General features: G+C 39.7%; 2 protein-coding genes across 4 annotated transcripts in view; one reads left to right on the top strand and one right to left on the bottom strand.

Moving 5' to 3' along the window:
* The window catches only part of LIN9 (lin-9 DREAM MuvB core complex component), a 106,931-nt gene extending 94,585 nt beyond the window's left edge, over nucleotides 1-12,346 (top strand). For both annotated transcript variants that reach the window (XM_057729605.1, XM_057729606.1), the window contains exons 12-15: nucleotides 3,578-3,703; nucleotides 9,921-10,100; nucleotides 10,272-10,369; nucleotides 10,865-12,346. In XM_057729605.1, the coding sequence (XP_057585588.1) occupies nucleotides 3,578-3,703; nucleotides 9,921-10,100; nucleotides 10,272-10,369; nucleotides 10,865-10,970 (510 nt within the window). In that variant the 3' untranslated portion in view covers nucleotides 10,971-12,346. The remainder of the gene's footprint in view (nucleotides 1-3,577; nucleotides 3,704-9,920; nucleotides 10,101-10,271; nucleotides 10,370-10,864) is intronic.
* Nucleotides 12,347-17,235: 4,889 nt separating this feature from the next.
* On the bottom strand, nucleotides 17,236-19,073 carry MIXL1 (Mix paired-like homeobox). Of its 2 annotated transcripts, none has more exons than XM_057730093.1 (2): nucleotides 18,666-19,073; nucleotides 17,236-17,572 (listed from the first exon to the last, which is right to left on the bottom strand). In XM_057730093.1, exons 1-2 carry the CDS (start codon nucleotides 19,071-19,073, stop codon nucleotides 17,249-17,251), a joined length of 732 nt encoding a protein of 243 aa, XP_057586076.1. In that variant the 3' UTR covers nucleotides 17,236-17,248. The 2 variants fall into 2 exon arrangements, with proteins under 2 accessions (XP_057586076.1, XP_057586077.1); XM_057730094.1 differs by having other exon boundaries at nucleotides 17,236-17,548.
* Between the last annotated feature and the right edge of the window lie 488 nt (nucleotides 19,074-19,561).

Genomic DNA, 19,561 nt, shown 5'->3' with positions numbered 1-19,561 from the left:
AAGGGGCAGCTTTATTATATTCTGAATTCCCATGTATGTATACATACACATAGACATGTGCGTGCACACACACACACACACACACAAGCATATGTGCCAGGCCTGCATATACATATATATGGGAATTACTGTGTATTAAAGACTGCCCACTGTTCTATTCCATTGGTATATTTGCCACCCATGCCAGTTCCACACTGTTTAGTCTTACAGCTACCAGTACAAGTTCCCTGTTCGTCCTCCTTTTTCAAAATTGGTTTGGTCATTCTTGTACATTTATTTTTCTGTTTTCTATATTAGTTCTTAATGATTTGAATATTTTAAAACATAAGGGAAACATTTGTCATCATTTAGGGTATTCAGAAAGAATTGCTGAAGACTTTGAGAACAGTTTCAAAAAAGGGGGCTCCAAAAGTATTTGAGAAGTTGGAGATATGAGCAGATGATAATTTTGAAGAGGATGATATCTATTTCATTTTTAGGATTTTTTAAAAAATGGTTCATTAGTTATTTTACTCTATTATCTAACATATTAGCCATCTCCCAACTTTGTACATTTTGATGTATACGTGTGTGTATGTGTGTGTAAAGTCCTTGTATGTCATTATTTAAATAACTCATGAATATGTTGAATACAGAAGTTGAGGATCGAGGCTTGATACCCTCTCATAATTTTGATTTTGACTACTTCTGAGTCTGCCAAAATACACACTTATCCTCAAGAAAAGACTTGATCAAATGCTTAAACTCAGCACTTTATCCTTAGTAATCCCTAATCCCCAATCCAGCCCAACAGGGAAATGGAGTTAAATTCACCATGTCCTGTTAATCCTTGCATTCTTAGAAAATACTGATCTTCTTAATAGTACAATGGGCTTGGGCTTCCTAGGTGGCGCAGTGGTTAAGAACCGCCTGCCAATGCAGGGAACACAGGTTCGATCCCTGCTCCAGGAAGATCCCACATGCTGCGGAGCAACTAAGCCTGTGCGCCACAACTGTTGAGCCTGCTCTTTAGAGCCCATGAGCCACAACTATTGAGCCCATGTGCTGCAACTACTGCAAGCCCACGCGCCTAGAGCCCGTGCTCCACAACGAAGAAGCCACGGCAATGAGGAGCCCGCGCACCACAACGAAGAGTAGCCCCCACTCACCGCAACTAAAAAGAAAGCCTGCGCACAGCCAAAAAGACCCAACACAGCCAATAAAATAAATAAATAATAAATTTATTTAAAAAAAAATAGTACAATGGGCTTAACTGCACAAAAACTGAGGGTTTAGGAAGGGGAAGCAATTTAGGAAGCACCAATGATAAACTAAAAGTAGGATGTACTGGATGTGACTCCAGGCTGATATTATAGAACTTACCCTTCCTACAATTAACATGATCTCACTTATGTATGGAATCTAGAAAAACAAAAAAACAAGAAACCAAGCTCATAAATACAGAGAGCAGATTGGTGGTTGCCAAGACGAGGGGTGGGGTGGGGTGGGGGGAGTAGGGTGAAATGGGTGAATGGGGTCAAAAGGTACAAACTTCCAATTATAAAACAAATCATAGGGATGTAATGTACAACATGGTGACTATAGTTAATACTGTATTGCATATTTGAAAGTTCCTAAGAGAGTAAATCTTAAAAGTTCTCTTCAGGGACTTCCTAGATGGCGCAGTGGTTAAGAATCTGCCTGCCAATGCAGGGGCACAGGTTCGACCCCTGCTCCAGGAAGATTCCATGTGCCGCAGAGCAACTAAGCCCGTGTGCCACAACTATTGAGCCTGTGCTTTAGAGCCCATGAGCCACAACTGTTGAGCCCATGTGCCGCAACTACTGAAGCCCATGTGCCTAGAGCCCATGCTCTATGCAACAAGAGAAGCCACAGCAATGAGCAGCCCATGCACCACAGCAAAGAGTAGCCCCCCTTGCCACAGCTAGACAAAGCCTGTGTGCAGCAACGAAGACCCGAAACAGCCCATAAATAAATTAATTTTTTTAAAAAAAAGTTCTCATCTCAAGAAAAAAAATTCTGTAATGGTGATCGATGCTAACGAGACTTATTGTAGTGATCATTTTGCAATATATACAAATAAAAAATCATGTTGTACACCTGAAACTAATAGAATGTTATATGTCAATTATACCTCAGTTTAAAAAATAATTACAGAATAAAAAATAATTTTTAAAATGACTTATCCTTTCCCTAATCTCCCTGTGACATTCTTAACCTTCCTCCTCTTTCACTGCATCAGACCCAGTGGCAGAGGAATGCTGACTGATGCAGTCTAGCTTCAGATCCTGCATGTTTACCACTTACTAACTGTGGTACATGGACCTCAGATTCCTCCATATGTAAAATGGGGATAATTATAGCACCCTTCTCATGGGATGGTTGTGAGGATTCAGTGAGATTCTGTTAAACACTTAGAATAATGCCTCATACATTATTAACAGCGTGTGCTGTTAAGCAAAACATTTAACTTTCCTGAGCCTCAGTTTTCTCATCTGTAAAATGACAAGGCTGAACAAGATGATCTCTAAGGTTTCTGTTAGCTTAAACAATTATAATACTGTAATTTAGTGCTAGTGTAAGTAGTTTATCCCTATCAGTCTAGGTATACTTTTCCTTTCTTAACTGTACTTGTTTCCCTTCTACATGATGATCTGCTTTCTTAGAAATCCTCTGAAAAAAAAAATGTGGTTAAATTTGGTTTGAGTGAAGAAGTCTCACTGCAGCATTTGTAGCTGGAGTGGAATGGAAAGTGTAATTTATTGGAGGTGTTATGAAGAGAGGAAAGGAAATGGACTCAAAGTCCATTCACATTTACTGGTAGGAAGCAAATATGTAATGATGATAACAGTTAATGTTTACTGAACATTTTCCGTGTGGAAGGCAATATACTAGCATATATTATTTCATCTTTGCCAAAATGTTATTAGGTATATGTTCTTTTATCCCCATTTTGCATGATGAGGAAACAGAGGCACAGAGAAATTAAGGAACTTGCTTAAGGTCACACAGCTAGTACGTAATGGAATTGGGATTTGAACATATAATCTGATTCTAGCACCCATGCTCTTATCCATGATGCTATATTGTATTGATTCCAGGTGGAGAGTCAGTTGAGTTTTAGTAACTAGAACACTTCAAATGAATATATATCATTTTTTACCACCTTTTTATTTTTAAGAATGATAAAGTTATGAAAAAGTTGAAAGATTTATATAAGAAATATTTGTAGAGGTCAACAATTTTCCTTCATTTAATCTCTCTCATGTGCTCGCTCGCTCTCTCTCTCTCTCTCTCCCCCCATATATATATGATGTGCAATATATGTGATATATATATACAATCTCTGTTTTTTAAAAAGTAAATGACAGACATCATGATGCTCCTAAGAACAAAGACAATCTCCTAAATAGCAATAATACCATTATCACATATAAGAAGGATAACATTGAGTACAGACTGTTTTAATAACCTTTAGTCTATTTTGAGTAAGTCCAGTGTCCTATTAGGTAATTGAAATTGCATTGTTAAAAAAAAAGAAAACATATCAAAATCTGACTTTTGTTTTTCTTCTCAGAAGTCATATTCCATGCCCATTGGCATTGAATTTCAGCGGAGATATGCAACGATTGTTCTAGAGCTTGAACAACTGAACAAGGACCTGAACAAAGTTTTGCATAAAGTTCAACAGTACTGCTATGAGGTAGGTAATTTGTATGAATTTCCCTTGAGGGGGCTGTGACCTCCACTCTTATTTGAAGCTTAATACTATTACCATCACATTTTAGAAATTCCAAACTAAGCCAAGTTCCTTTAGCAAAACCATATTTTATATATATTTTTATTCCTTACAGCATCAGCATTGAAGAGTGCTTTATACAACAGTGAGCTATCAATTCTGTTGGTTTTTTGTTTGTTTGAATTACAGATGATTGTATTATAGCTCTCAAAATTTAGAAACATCCAGAAAAATAATTACTCTTAATTACTCCACTACCCCAAAGACTATATTTTGGTTTATTTCCTCCTAATTCTTTTTTTGTTTTTTTACAATACGTGCTTTTTCTCATGAAGTTCTGATCATGCTGTGTATATAATTTTGTTTGCTCCTTTTTAAACTTTATATTTGGGAATTTCCTGGCGGTCCATTTACTGCCGAGAGCCGGGGTTCAATCTCTGGTTGGGGAACTAAGATGCCGCAAGCCATGCGACACAGCTAAATAAATAAATAAATAAAAATTTAAAAATAAGCTTTACATTAGACCTGTGGATTTTTGAGCTTCAAGCATATAGGTTGTAGGGTTATTTGTGAATTATCATTATTGTTACCATTATCACGCACATATATAATTATATACATGAAGGTGGGTCAACAGTCTCACCTAAAATTGAGTTTCTTACTAAAAGGTAAGAATTAAATGATTGTGACAAGTTTGGTATGCTCTTGCATTTGCATTCTTAGAGGCTGTATCCTTCCAGTAAAGCCACTCTATTTTTTTTCTTAAGTATAGTTGATTTACGTTTCATGAGTACAGCAAAGTAATTCAGATGTAGATAAATGGATAGAGAGATTCTTTTTCAGATTCTTTTCCATTATAAGTATTACAAGGTACTGAATATAGTTCCTTGTGCTATACAGCAGGTCCTTATTGTTTATCTGTTTTATATATGGTAGTATACATCTGCTAATCCCAAATTCCTAATTTATCCTCCACCCACCCCTTGGGAAACCCTTTGGTTTGGTAACCCTTTCTATGTCCCCTTTTCTATGTCTGTGAGTCTATTTCTATTTTGTAAATAAGTTTATTTGTATCATTGTTTAATCTTATTTTGTATTTTTTTTTAGATTCCACATATAAGTGATATCATATGATATTTGTCTTTCTCTGTCTTATTTCAGTTATGATAATCTCTAGGTCCATCCATGTTGCTGCAAATGGCATTTCATTCTTTTTTATGGCTGAGTAATATTCCATTGTATATAAGTACCAAATCTTCTGGGGTTTTTTTTAAATAAATAAATAAATTTATTTATTTATGTATTTATTTTTGGCTACGTTGGGTCTTCGTTGTTGCACATGGGCTTTCTCTAGTTATGGCGAGTGCGGGCTACCCTTCGTTGTGATGCATGGGCTTCTCATTGCAGTGGCTTCTCTTGTTGCGGAGCACAGGCTCTAGGCGCAAAGACTTCGGTAGTTGTGGCATGCAGGCTCAGTAGTTGTGGCTCACAAGCTCAGTAGTTGTGGCTCACGGCTTAGTTGCTCTGCTGCATGTAGGGTCTTCCTGGACAAGGGATTGAACCCACATCCTCTGCATTGACAGGCGGATTCTTTACCACTGCACCACCAAGGAAGTCCTTTCTTGTTTTCTTTTCTTTTCTTTTTTTTTGGTGGGGAGGGGGTGCTGTGTTGGGTCTTCGTTGCTGCTCATGGGCTTTCTCTAGTTGTAGGAAGCAGAGGCTACTCTTCTTTGCGGTGCACGGGCTTCTCAGTACAGTGGCTTCTCTTGTTGTGGAGCATGGGCTCTAGGCATATGGGCTTCAGAAGCTGTGGCTCATAGGCTCAGTAGTTGTGTCGCACCGGCTTACTTGCTCCGCAGCATGTGGGATCTTCCTGGAAGAGGACTGAACCCATGTCCCCTGCAGATTCTTTACCACTGCACCACCAGGGAAGTCCCTTGTTTTTTTTTTTGTTTCCTTATATTATACCACATCTTCTTTATCCATTCATCTGTTGATGGACATTTAGCTTCCTTCCATGTCTTGGCTGTTGTAAATAGTGCTGCTATGAATGTTGGGGTGCATGTATGTTTCTGAATTAGAGTTTTCATCTTTTCTGGATGTATACCCAGGAGTGGGATTGCTGGGTCATATGGTAACTCTATTTTTTGTTTGTTAAGGAAGCTCCATACTGTTCTCCGTACTGGCTGTACCAATTTACATTCCCACCAACAGTGTCTGAGGATTCACTTTTCTCCACACCCTCTCCAGCATTTATTATTTGTAGACTTTTTGATGATGGCCATTCTGACCGGTGTGAGGTGATACCTCTTTGTAGTTTTGATTTGCATTTCTCTAATAATTAGCAATGTGGAGCATCTTTTCATGTTCCTGTTGGCCAGCTGAATGTCTTCTTTGGAGAAGTACCTGGGTATTCTTCCCATTTTTTGATTGGGTGATTTGTTTCTTCGATATTGAGCTGTATAAGCTGTTTTTATATTTTGGAAATTAATCCCTTGTTGGTCACATCATTTACAAATACTTTCTCTCATTCTGTAGGTTGTCTTTTTGTTTTATTTATGGTTTCTTTTGCTGTGCGAAAGCTTTTAAGTTTAATTAGGTTCCATTTGTTTATTTTTGCTTTTGTTTCCATTACTCTAGGAGACGGATCAAAAAAGTATTGCTGCAACTTATGTCAAAGAGCATTCTGCCTATGTTTTCCTCTGGGAGTTTTATAGTATCTGGTCTTACATTTAGGTCTTTAATCCATTTTGAGTTTATTTTTGTATATGGTGTTAGAGAATGTTCTAATTGCATTATTTTACATGTAGCTGTCTAGTCTTCCCAGCATCATTTATTGAAGAGACTGTCTTTTCTCCAGTGTATATTCTTGCCTCTTTGTTGTAGATTAATTGACCATAAGTGCATGGATTTACTTAAAGCCACCTCTATTTGTTTTTTGTTGTTGTTGTTTTTAATAAAGTTATTTGTTTATTTATTTATTTATTGGCTGTGTTGAGTCTTTGTTGGTGCATGCAGGCTTTCTTTAGTTGCAGTGAGCAGGGGCTACTCCTTGTTGTGGTGTGCAGGCTTCTCATTGTGGTGGCTTCTCTTGTTGTGCAGCACGGGCTCTAGGCACGTGGGCTTCAGTAGTTGTGGCACATGGGCTCAATAGTTGTGGCTCACGGGCTCTAGAGTGCAGGCTCGGTAGTTGTGGCGCACGGGCTTAGTGGCTCTGAGGCATGTGGGATCTTCCTGGAGCAGGGATCGAACCCGTATCCCCTGCATTGGCAGGCAGATTCATAACCACTGCACCATCTAGGAAACCCCAAAGCCACCTCTATTTGTGATATGAGATTCTTAAATAGCTTTGTATGACACTAGCCTCATAGTTAAGTCCCAAAGATCTGCCATAGGTGATGTTATCAATCCACTTGAACTGAGGGAAATGAACTGTGATTACCTATAACTAAACTCTGAGTATATTTTGCTCATTCCTTTAGCCATCCATTATCATTTATTTTTATTTTCCTGGTAATTGTCACTTACCTACATAGCAATATGTGTTGTCCTAGCAAATAGAGTTCTCCCCCTGGACTAGCAGCCATCCACAAGAGGTGCAAACCAAGCAGTCCAAGATGACATATAACAAAACACGCGGAAGTGGATTGCTCACCAGTCTTTTTGTATCTCATTGTGTACACAAGACCATATGTGATGAGCCTATCACATGAGCCTATTTCCTACTGGAGTAAAATGATTTAATTTTCACAAAGTTCTTATAGAAATACAATATTGATTTCAAAATAAGAACAAGCAATTCTGCTTCTAAATATATGCCAAACATATGTGAACATGTATTTACCAAAAGATATGTACTAGAACATACATAATAGCATCATTATTCTAGCCAAAAATTAGAAATTACCCAAATACCCATTAATTCTAGAATGAATCAGTAAACTGTCATATAATATACAATGGAATTCTCAGCAATAAAAACGAATGAACTCTGGGACTTCCCTGGCGGTCCAGTGGTTAAGACTTCTCCTTCCAATGCAGGGGTGCAGGTTTGATCCCTGGTTGGGGAGCTAAGGTCCCACATGCCTTGCAGCCAAGAAAACCAAAACATAAAACATAAGCAATATTTTAACATATTCAATAAAGACTTTTTTAAAAAATGGTCCAATCCAGGAGAAATCATGAAACAAATATATATAAAGTAATGATGAACACTTCACAGATGTAGACATGATACTTATCAGAAGATGAATGGAAAAAGATTTTCCTCTTGTGTTTTAAAAGCACCTTCTTGAAGTATTTAAATACATAGCTTCTAGCAATAGCTATCATGATAAGTCTATTAGTATGTATTTAATCCTTAAATATGAAACAAAATTTTTCTTGTAAGAAATTCTGTAGTCTCAGACTTCCTAGGTGGCGCAGTGGTTAAGAATCTGCCTGCCGATGCAGGGGACACAGGTTCAATCCCTGCCCTAGGAAGATACCACATGCCATAGAGCAACTAAGCTTGTACACCACAACTATTGATCCTGCATCCTAGAGCCCGTGAGCCACAACTATTGAGTCTGTGTGCTGCAACTACTGAAGCCCAGCCGCCTAGAGCCCATGCTCCACAACAAGAGAAACCACGACAATGAGGAACCTGCACACCACAATGAAGAGTAGCCCCCACTCACCACAACTAGAGAAAACCTGTATGCAGCAATGAAGACCCAAATGCAGCCAATAAATAAATAAATATATATATATATTTTTAAATTTTTAAAAAATGAAAAACTTAAAAAATGGTCCATATCAAAAAAAATTTTTTTTTAATTTTTTTAGATGAATGAACTCAACTACTCACAACACCATGGATGAACTTACAAATGTGTGAACATATTTGTTCATATGAGAACATGTAAATATCGAGCAAATAAAGTCAGATACAAAAGAATATATAATTCATGATTCCATTTATGTAAAGCTCAAAAAGAAGTCAAGATGGTGGTTATCCTTCCAGTATTATACTGGAAGATGGCAGTTGGTCTCTGAGGGGCTGGTAATGTTCCGTCTTAATCGTAATGATGATTTCTCAGGCATGTTTGATTTGTGAAAATTCATTACCCATACACTTTAGGATTTATATCCTTTTATATATTTATGTATACTTCAATTTTTTAAAAAAAATTTGTGTTAGAAGACAAGATTATTCATTGCAGTGTCACTAATAATTGCAAAATATTAGAAAAAAACCTAAAAGCCCATACATGGGGAATTGGCTAAATAACTTACAGCATATCCCACAGTGGAGCAGTGTGCTACTGTAAGAATGATCGAGGAAGCTCTCTGTGATGATTAGGAGGCACACAGCTACCTTAACTGAGTGATCAAAGATAACACCAGCAGTAGTGGGACAGATGGACATCATGTGCCTCCTGGTCACGATGCACTGAGAAGAGCGCAGCATCACTCCTGTGGTGTTCCTACCAAAGATGCATAGCCTTAGTCTAATTGAAAGGAAACAGACAAACCCACATTGAGGGATATTATGCAAAATAATTGGCTGGTACTCTTCAAAAATATCAAGGTCATGAAAGACCGAGAAACTGTCCCAGAGTAAAGGAGTCTAGAGAGACAGGACAACCAAATGTATTCGGGGTGAAAAATAGCTATGTGTTGGGACAGTTGGTGAATCTGAATATAGACTGTTAGAAAATGGTATTATATCAGTGCTAAATTTCCTGATTGTGATCATTGCACTATGGTTATGTAAGAGAATATCCTTGGACTTAGGAAATACAAACTGGAGTATTTAGGGGTAAAGAGGCACAGTGTTTGCAACTTATTCTCAAATAGTTAAGAGAAAAAAATTTTATACAGACAGAAAGATCAAATGTGAAGTCAAACACAGTAAACCACAAGCAGTTAGTGAATCTGTGTGAAAGGTTATCAAGAGTTTTTGTTCTATTCTTTTTTAGAAGTTTCAAAGTACCTCAAAATTAAAAGTTATCAAAAATATAAAATAAATCAGAAAAAAATACTGTTAGAGGAGAAAAACCTCTAAGGTTAAGAGTGAACATCATTTTTGTTGTAAATGCTAGTTTTATAAAAATCCTAATCTGAAAACGGCACAAACACACGGAAATTATCATAGCCTTATGAATGTACATCTTATGTTTTAATTATCTGTATTCAGCTTGCTCCAGACCAAGGGCTCCAGCCTGCAGATCAGCCGACAGATATGAGACGAAGGTGTGAGGAAGAAGCACAGGAGATTGTTCGGCATGCAAATTCTTCGACAGGACAGCCCTGTGTTGAAAATGAAAATCTGACAGACTTAATCTCCAGGCTTACAGCTATTTTATTACAAATTAAGGTAAGTTTTGGAGAACTTTTTAGAGACAATATTAAGAATATTTTCTTAATTTTGACACCTAAACAAACTATGCTAATTTGTTGCTAAAAAATTAAACTGTATATTAGAGCAGAGTATTTCTCTGTATTTAAACTATAATTTATTAAATTTTGAAATATTTTTTTCATTTAGTGTCTAGCAGAAGGAGGAGACCTGAATTCCTTTGAATTTAAATCACTGACCGATTCATTAAATGATATCAAGAGTACAATAGATGCTTCTAATATCAGGTAATTCATTAGATGTACTCTAATTATTTTTATATTAAATTCATAGTGATTTCCAGTACAAGCGTTAAGAATTATGCATATTTATGAAGTATTCATATGATTTTTATCATTTAAGTAAATTATAAATGAGCTTTTCAGTTAGATCCAGTCTATTGACAGAATAGAATTTTCAGATGAATTTTTTTATATAGAGGAATCAGAAGACATATAATATTTAGGTTTGGGTTCACGGAGGGTTCAACCTAGAAGAAAGTCTTCCCCAAAGAAAGATTTGTCCTCTTTCCAGTATTCCCATGGCTTCTTTGCTTCTTTCAAGTATACTTTTTCAGTTACTACTGAAGTAGAATTATGGCTAATGTAGAGGGAAGATTTATTACTTACCTGGGGTCATTATCTTAGCTATTTCCTAACTGAAATTCATCTCTTCCTTTTTTAAAAATTGTTTTTCTTAATTTTGTGAGATAAAGTAGCTAACCATGTTTCTTCTTTCTTTAGTTGCTTTCAGAATAATGTAGAAATTCATGTTGCACATATTCAGAGTGGCCTGAGCCAGATGGGAAACTTACATGCCTTTGCAGCAAATAACACCAACAGAGACTGAGTAGAAGATTTAATTATTCCAACTGCATAGGACATTGTTTTTGAGACGTTCTCTTCCTTTATATAGGCTTCCAACACCAAATAACCTAACTGCTGGAAAACAAGGGAAATTTAAATCTCCACATAAGGCATTTTAATATACTGTACTGCTTCTTAAACCAGCATTGCTGACCAGCATTATATTTATTTTTCTTTTATTATTCAGCTGCAGTAGCACTGCTTACGTTACATATGTTTATTAGCAAGTACTTTTAAGCTAAAAATGTCTAAATATAATATAATTTCATGGAAGAATATGTTGACCATTTTTTTAATGTGCATGAATTCAACCCAACCCATGCAGACAACTACTGCAGTGGAGTACCTGAAGAAACATGGTCTTTTTGTGCGTTATGCATGGCAATGTGGAAATTCCATCTAGAAAATTACAACTCCAGTTCATTTAGTCAATCACCACCTCAGTCTTCAAAAAGATAACATCATGAGATATGGGAAGTCCTCATTTTTAGGAAGCCACTGGAATGTAGGTGGGAAATATGGACTTTACAAGTATATATGATATATACTTGCAGTGTGACATGGTTCTATAGATCATTTTATAATAAATATTTTAATTTATCATAATTTATGAAAGAAACCTTTGTTGTTTGTCTGTTGAAAGAAAATGAAGGAGTAGGAAAGAAATATTACTGCAGGATGCTTAATTTCAGCAAATGGATTTGGCATGACCCGGTCAATTCAGGGCAAAAAGTGCTATTGTTATGGGATTTATTTAAAAAAAAAAAAAAAAAGACTGATAACACACTATTTTCATATTTTTTGTTTATTTGCACAACTTTTGAACCAGATTACTGGTTAAAATCCAACAGTTACACAATTTTTAAAGTAAAAAGATTTTATAAGGAAAACAAATATAATAGCCAGTTCTAGGAAATGGAGAAAAAAGGTTTGTATTTGGTTGTGGGCTTTTTGGTTTTTGGTTTTTTAAGGAAAACCCTGCCTAAGATGTTAATCTTGTAAAAAGTGTGTATTTGGAACTTTCTCTGTTTTAATATAGAATATTATAAAGTCAAAATATAATAAATTGTTTTCAGATTTGGAGTTTAAGATATAGCTGTAGAAGTGGCTTTGATTCTTTTAGATGTCTCATAAAATGAGGCTTTTTATATGTTAATGTATGATAAAACTGAAACAAGATTATTTTCCATTTGAAATTTTTGTATAGTTTAAAAATGCTACCATATCTTTGTTGGTATTGTGCCACTGCAGAACTTTAGTGCAGAGTTTATATTTAGCTAAACTGTTATGTTAATTAAGAAATGCATAAATCTTTTATTCTTAATATTTGTAATTCTAAAATAAATTGATCTATGAAAATTAATATGATCTACATTTTCATTTAATATAAGTTGATAAATATTCCTTCTATTTAAAAAGATATTAAAAATTATCATTTCCACTAAATTATATTTTTAGGACAAACAGTACAGATTAATTACGAAGTCATTTTGAATTAAAATACTATTGGGGGACTTCCCTGGCAGCACAGTGGTTAAGAATCCACCTGCCAATGCAGGGGACATGGGTTTGATCCCTGGTCCGGGAAGATCCCACATGCTGCAGAGCAGCTAAGCCTGTGGGCCATAACTACTGAGCCTGTGCTCTAGAGCCCGAGAGCCACTACTATTGAGCCTGAGTGCCACAACTACTGGATCACGTGAGCTTAGAGCCCATGCTCCACAGCAGGAGAAGCCACCACAATGAGAAGCCCGTGCACCACAACGAAGAGTAGCCCCCACTCGCCACAACTAGAGAAAAGCCCGCATGCAGCAATGAAGACCCGATACAGCCAATTAATTAATTAATTTTTAAAAATAAAATAAAATACCATTAGTGGTTTTTATTTTTCCCATCACTGAGTAATCACTGTGTAATCACTGTGGAAAACTCTAAGCAAGTAGGTTACTTGGCTTACTGTAGACCTAGAGAAATGTTGATTTAATATATTCTGCCTAGATTTAGGTAAGCATTTTTTGCATTTTTTCTTTTTACATTTCTTAAGGCTAACTTGTCACATTTAAATAATACCTAGTTTTGCACATATTTAATTAAGAATTGTCCGTATCTTTCCATGCCATCATGTGTTGATGGCAAGAACTGTGCCTAAGAATATATTTGAATTTTATTTTTGTTTAAGGAAGAAGAAATCTGTATAATTCAAAGTAGTCATTTCGAGTCAGCTCTACATTAATTTAAATGATGCTACCACTGCTTAACACATTTTTGGAGCTCTAAAGAAAACTATCAAAGTCGGATTGAGCGAGCGAGCAAGCAAGCATATCAGGTGTTACGTAGATTTGATTCTGAATTACTGTTAGTTCCAAAAATCAGATTCACTTGCTACCATTGAGAATCTACCAAAAAAAAAACTTGGCAATAAAATTTTTTCTCTTGAATTAATGCACCTTTCTCCATCTTCACTGTCACCAGTACTCTCAGCCCAGCTGCCCTCATCACTAGCCTGGAACACAGCAGTCATTTCCTAACTTATCTCCCAGTATCCATTCAGCTTTCCTCAGATGCAGCCAGAGCAATATTCTGAAAATGCGGAACTGGTCACGTTATTCCCATGTAAAGTCTTAACGGCTCTCAGGACAAATTCAGCTCATTTACAAGACCTACACAGCCATGCATGATCTGGCCTCCCCTACAATTTCTCTATCCTGCTGCTTACTCCACAAGGCCTTTGCACTCTCAGTGCCCTCTGTTTTTCCTCTCCTTTTACCTTGATAACTCCTGATCATCCTACAGATCTTACCTTCAGCATCACTTTCCCAGGGAAGCTTTCTTTGACCACCACACATCATCTCCAGGTCCTCATGTACCCCTCCTTTCAGAACTTTGTCATATTTGCAATTTTACATTTCTTCTTTTGTCTCCACACTGGCCTCTTTGGTCCCTGAAGCGACAGACCGTTGCTGGGTTTGCTTACCATTTTAGTTCCAGGCCCTGATAAAGTACCTTTCGTAGGTACCAAGTATTTGTGGAACGAATGAACAAATAGGAGTTTCAAGAGAGCTCTAAGCAACATTAGTGTCACTGGAGTAAAAGTATGGGCCTCCATGATGATTGCTTTGAAAGATTTGTACATCCAGTACTCACTTGAATGTACAAATTCTGATTAAGGAGTTGGCTTTAAACCTATCACATTATCCTTAGTCCTAACTAAAAAGGCCAGGCCAATATAGCAGGCATTATATGGTGGTGAATAAATGGTGGACTGAGTTTAGTCCTAGATTTGAGTCCTGGCCATCATTTATTAGCTATGTGATTGTCAACCACTACTTAAATTTTGTAATCTTTAAAACGATAATAGTCCCTACCTGGCAGTTATGAGGATTAAACATACAATGCCTGTAATACATGTAGCAGTTAGGGTCTCCTAAGAGTTTGAGAGTAGTACAGACCATTGTTCTTAGAGGATCCCACATTAAAAATTGTGGCAATATTTAAATATTTGTAGATTTTTGTTAACTGTTCACTGGGAAAAACAGAACATAATGTAAATGCAATAATAAAATTAAGCTAATTACAGGATTTCCTCTTTTTTCTATAAATTTATTTATTTATTGGCTGCGTTGGGTCTTTGTTGCTGCACACGGGCTTTTTCTAGTTGAAGCGAGTAGGGGCTACTCTTCATTGTGGTGCGTGGGCTCCTCATTTCAGTAGCTTCTTGTTGCATGCACATGTGCTCAATAGTTGTGGCTCACAGGCTCTAGAGCGCAGGCTCAATAGTTGTGGCACACAGGCCTAGTTGCTCAGTGGCATGTGGGATCTTCCCAGACCAGGGTCAAACCCATGTCCCCTGCACTTGGCAGGTGGATTCTTAACCACTGCGCCACCTAGGAAGTACCAATATTTCCTTTAAATGTGATCCTTAGTGGACTGTAAGTTTAAATTATTGTATGTCTCTCAGTTGTGAATGTATTTATATCATCTCATTTGGCCTTGTCACAAGTCTAAATGCAAAGGAAGTTCTCTGTGATGGTGAGACCTCCTGGCCACCCTCCAGCAGGCCCCAGGCATGATGTTTGGCACATAGCAAGCACTGAAAAAAATAAGAACTAATGTTTGTCATCTCATTTCTGGTTTCAGACACTTTTCAAGGGTTCAGAAGTCAAATCTGCTACTAAAGCCTGAACTATGTCCTGGTTGCTTTTAATAGTGGATTTGCTACTCTGAAAAGTACAAGCCATTTAACACCTCTATGAAAATCAGGGTAACTGTCATGTATAATCTCTAAGACATTCAGCATAGCTCAGACTATTCTAGTAATCATCAAGACCTGAATCCTGGGGAATTCCCTGGCAGTCCAGTGGTTAGGACTCCATGCTTTCACTGCCAAGGGCCCAGGTTCAATCCCTGGTCGGTGAACTAAGATCCTGCAGGTTGGGGAACTGAGATCCTGCAAACTGCGGCCAAAAGAAAAAAAAAAATTCCATTTAAAAAACAACAGGGGCTTCCTAGTTGGTGCAGTGGTTGAGAATCTGCCTGCCAATGCAGGGGACACGGGTTCGATCCCTGCTCCAGGAAGATCCCACATGCCATGGAGCAACTAAGCCCATGTGCCACAACTATTGAGCCTGCACTTTAGAGCCCGTGAGCCACAACTGTTGAGCCCATGTGCTGCAACTACTGAAGCCCACACGCCTAGAGCTCGTGCTGTGCAACAAGAGAAGCCACAGCAACGAGGAGCCCACACACCGCAACAAAGAGTAGCCCCCACTCACCACAACTAAGAAGAAAGCCCGCGCACAGCAAAAAAAGACCCAACACAGCCAATAAAATAATTAATAAATAAATAAATTTATAAAAAAACAACAACAACAAACCTGAGTCCTGGCCCCAGCCATGGCTTTTCATGAGTCACCTCCAAAGCACAGTTTACAAAGAATCCTCACCTGTGATTACTTCATATACAGTCTCCTTTTGTCCTTGGGAGTTTGAAAACCCTCAAATATCAAAACAATAATTTATCAGGCTAATTTAGACAGTAATTTATATACATTCTTATCATATAAATTGAGAAAGAGAAATCTGAAACCATGTTCATGTTACTAAACTTTGAACAAGCTGGATAGACTTAACCAAATTAAATTTCTCAGCACAGTGGCCTGCTGATACAATGATTACTGGCTTTATAAACTACATTTGCAGAAACTTTTAGAAATGTTTTTCATGACTACAGAATATGTACTGAGCAATTATGGACTGAAGCATTGTACTAAGTGCTGTCTAAAGGACAGAACTCACTTAAATAGAATTACAATGAAACATCTGTGGAAAACATTTAATAATCAACTGAAGTTGCACAGAAGTACAATAACAAGTGCTAAGGGTAATGCTGTAGTGATTGAAGTAACAGGTACAAAATCGGGATTAGAGAAAGTTACAGGCTTCAGAAAGCGGGAGGTTTTGAAAGAGAGAGGTTATTCATTTGGTTCTAAAACTGTTTGTTCCAAAACTGAAAGGAGTGGCTTTGACACAGGAGCATGTATTGTGTATGGGAGACCCTAAGAAGATGTGCATAACTGTCCTGTAGGCTATCAATGTCAGTTATCTGGAAAGGTAACCAAAAGGTTTTTATAATTTGGTAGCAGTTGGAGGCTACTGCAGATTCCTAGACAGTAGTTTTTCAGAAGTTGAGAAACTTGAGGCAGGGAGCTCTTGAATAATCTGGATGCAGGATCAGTGGATCTACGAATGAGCATAAAGATGTCAGACCAAATTTAAAAAGCAGTACATCTTGATGATAGGATGAGGATTGAAGGAGTTGGGTTAGCATGAGTTTAAGGTTATAAGCCTTGGAGGAGCCATGTGAAGACAGCAGCTGTCAAGCACAAGGGGAAACTGAGTCGAACTGAGGAATTCTTGTGAGGATAGTGAGTTCTGAAAAACTAGTTCAAAAAAATAACAACAGGACTGGTAGGAAGGAGCAGGTATGCAGACCAAAATGAATGTGCAGCTTTGAAGATGCACGGGTAAAAAATGCCAGAACTCCTAGGGGGTGTGTACTGTGAAGAAAGAAGAGGCCATGGGCAAAGGTTCATTGGCAAAAGGGGAAGAAGCTTCATAGGTGAGAGACGGCTCAAAACCATTACCAAGATTATCATGGGTGAGTCCTTAACATGGAAGCCAGAAAGGACAGTATTCTGATATGTGTCTCCCTGGCTGTCAGTCATGGTTCCTCTGAGCTTATCCTGAAATCTCTCAAACTCCTCAAGAGTTACCAAAGGCAGAAAAGATGTGTTCCTCCCATGAGTCCAGCTTCAAACCAATGTCTTCAGAGAGAGGAGGATAGGTTTCAAAATTCTGAGCTTCAGAGCCAAGGTCAGAGATGCCTCCTCCAACCTTGTTGGGATCCGGCAGGCAGTTCACATCCACCTCCAGCTGGGGCTTCAAATATTTTGCTTCAGTTTCACAAGCAGAGTGGTGGAGGAAGAGCTCCGGCCTGGCTGAAGGTTGAAGGGATTTCCCACTCTGACGACGTGACTTGGCACGCCTGTTCTGGAACCACACCTGGAAGAGGGGAGAGAGAAACTGCTGTTGGTTGGAGTCCTCATGCCACTATTACCTTCATAATAAGTTCCAGTTTAACATGCCCTGGCTCCCTGCTCCAGAACATTATGGTTCTCACACAACACTTCACAAATCACAGCACCTGGTTTTCTCAGCCTCACCATTCCCAGGTGCAAACTGGAATAATACCTAGTTCTAGCTATACTTTATATAGGGACATCTACAATGAAAAATGAGGCCACAGAAATAGTAGCACTTCAGAATTCTAGGGGGAAAAAAATGCTTAAAGGTGATAGCCCTTAAAAGAATTTGGAAAATCAGTTTTTGAAAGTGTAACTTACTCCCTTGTCAAATTATTTAAGTCCATTTTGCTCAGTGGACTTCATTCACTCATATGAATAAATTTTTCTGCTCACTACTTCTCCACAAATACCAAGGAATCTGTCCTGCTTAGGAAGCTTCTGTGCCAGCTGTTGAAACTGACAGATGTATCCCACAAGTGATGCAGAAAAATAAGTCCACTCTCTCCCTGTGTTAAAAGCAGGGCTCCTTCTTAAAACTGCACTTGGACACGACCATGGTGTTACAGACTAACAAACAAAAAAGGCAGGCTTCTCATGACCAACAAGCTCCAGGATTCTGATCTAAATTACTTTGGGCAATAAATGCACCTTGTGCTAAATTTTTCAAACTGTGACAAGAAGCTCCATATGCTTCAGGCCTTACCCTGAGATGCTACATCCTTTACAACCCATATTCCAGACCCAATACCTGCCAAGAAAGTGGCCTAGGGGCCCCGGGGACAACTTGGTGAGCCAGCAGGGGTAAACACCAACTGTGCCTCATCTGTGCCATCTTCCTGGATAAGGAAAAAGTGTGAAAATACTTCCTACTACCTTCAAAAGACCAGCTAGCCTCCTCGGAAGGGCCCTTATTATATTCAGCAAAGAAAGAAGTCATTGAGCGTGCGCCTGAATTATTTCATTTAAAACTCACAGTCACCCTAGACAGCAGGTACTGATTTTACAGCCTAGGACACTGAGGCTCAAGGGAAGTAACTTGCCCAACGTTAAGTAAGTGGCACCGGCGAACGCGCCGGCCCGCCGGGGCCGCTCACCTGGATCCTGGATTCGGGGAGCAAGGTGAGCGCGGCCAGGCGCTCACGCAGGTGGATGTCCGGGTACATGGTCCGGCGGAAGACGAGCTCCAGCAATTGCAGCTGCTCGGGTCTGAACGACGTGCGCTTGCGGCGCTGCGACGCCGACGGGACGGCCGCGCCTTTAGGGGGCGCAGGCCGGTCCAGGCCGGCGGCGGGCAGCACGGCGGGCCCGGGACCCCTCTCGAAAAAGCCGGCGAAGGCCGCCGGGGCGCCGCGCTCCGCAGCGGGGCCCGAGGGGCGCGCGGGGAGCAGAGCAGCGGCGGGGTTCGGGGGCGGCAGGAACGCCCCGCCGGGCTGGGCGGGCCGGTAGGCGGGGGGCGCGGACATCTCACCGAACTGGAGCTGGCCGGACTCTGCTGAGGCCATCTCTGCCCGACCCCAGTGCGCCGCCGGGAGGGGCACGGCCTCTAGTTATACTGGCCCCGGGGCTGAGGGAGGGGCCCCGGGGTGGCGGCGCGATCAAAGGGGTGGACGCGGGGAGGCCCGTGTCTCTTCGGGGTGCGAGCCCGCCCCCCGCCCCGCCAGACGCCGCTGGGGAATAATCGCTTCCGCTGCCCGTGGGATGGAGGGAGGGAGGCGTGAACTTGGGCCTGGGCCCCCTCCGACCCCTCCCCCGTCCATCCGCCCCGCCAGCCCCTCCGCTGCCATCGCAATCAACATCCCCCAGAGCAGGTCTTCCCCGGGAGGGCAAGCGGCCGGAGGCCCGAGTTCGTGGGCGGAGTGCGCCGGAACCGCCCTCCTCTGGGGTCAGGTCACCCACGCAGGGCGGCGAGGGCCCGGCCCGGGGCCGCCTATCCCTCTCATGGCCAGGGCCTTGAGCCTCGCCCGCTGCCCCGTCTGTCGTCATCAGAGGT

This window comes from Hippopotamus amphibius, chromosome 3, assembly GCF_030028045.1.
Source record: "Hippopotamus amphibius kiboko isolate mHipAmp2 chromosome 3, mHipAmp2.hap2, whole genome shotgun sequence".
Classification (NCBI taxonomy): domain Eukaryota; kingdom Metazoa; phylum Chordata; class Mammalia; order Artiodactyla; family Hippopotamidae; genus Hippopotamus; species Hippopotamus amphibius.
Note: the sequence above shows the minus strand (reverse complement) of the source record. Positions and strands in the feature narration are given on the sequence as shown.

Bases quoted from the DNA above. Each gene is read 5' to 3' on its own strand.
- MIXL1 (XM_057730093.1), bottom strand. From the start codon at position 19,073: ATGGCCTCAGCAGAGTCCGGCCAGCTCCAGTTCGGTGAGATGTCCGCG. The intron at 17,573-18,665 runs GTGAGCGGCCCC...TCCAACCAACAG, and splicing joins TCCCCGAATCCAGGATCCAG to CAGTTTCTCTCTCCCCTCTT.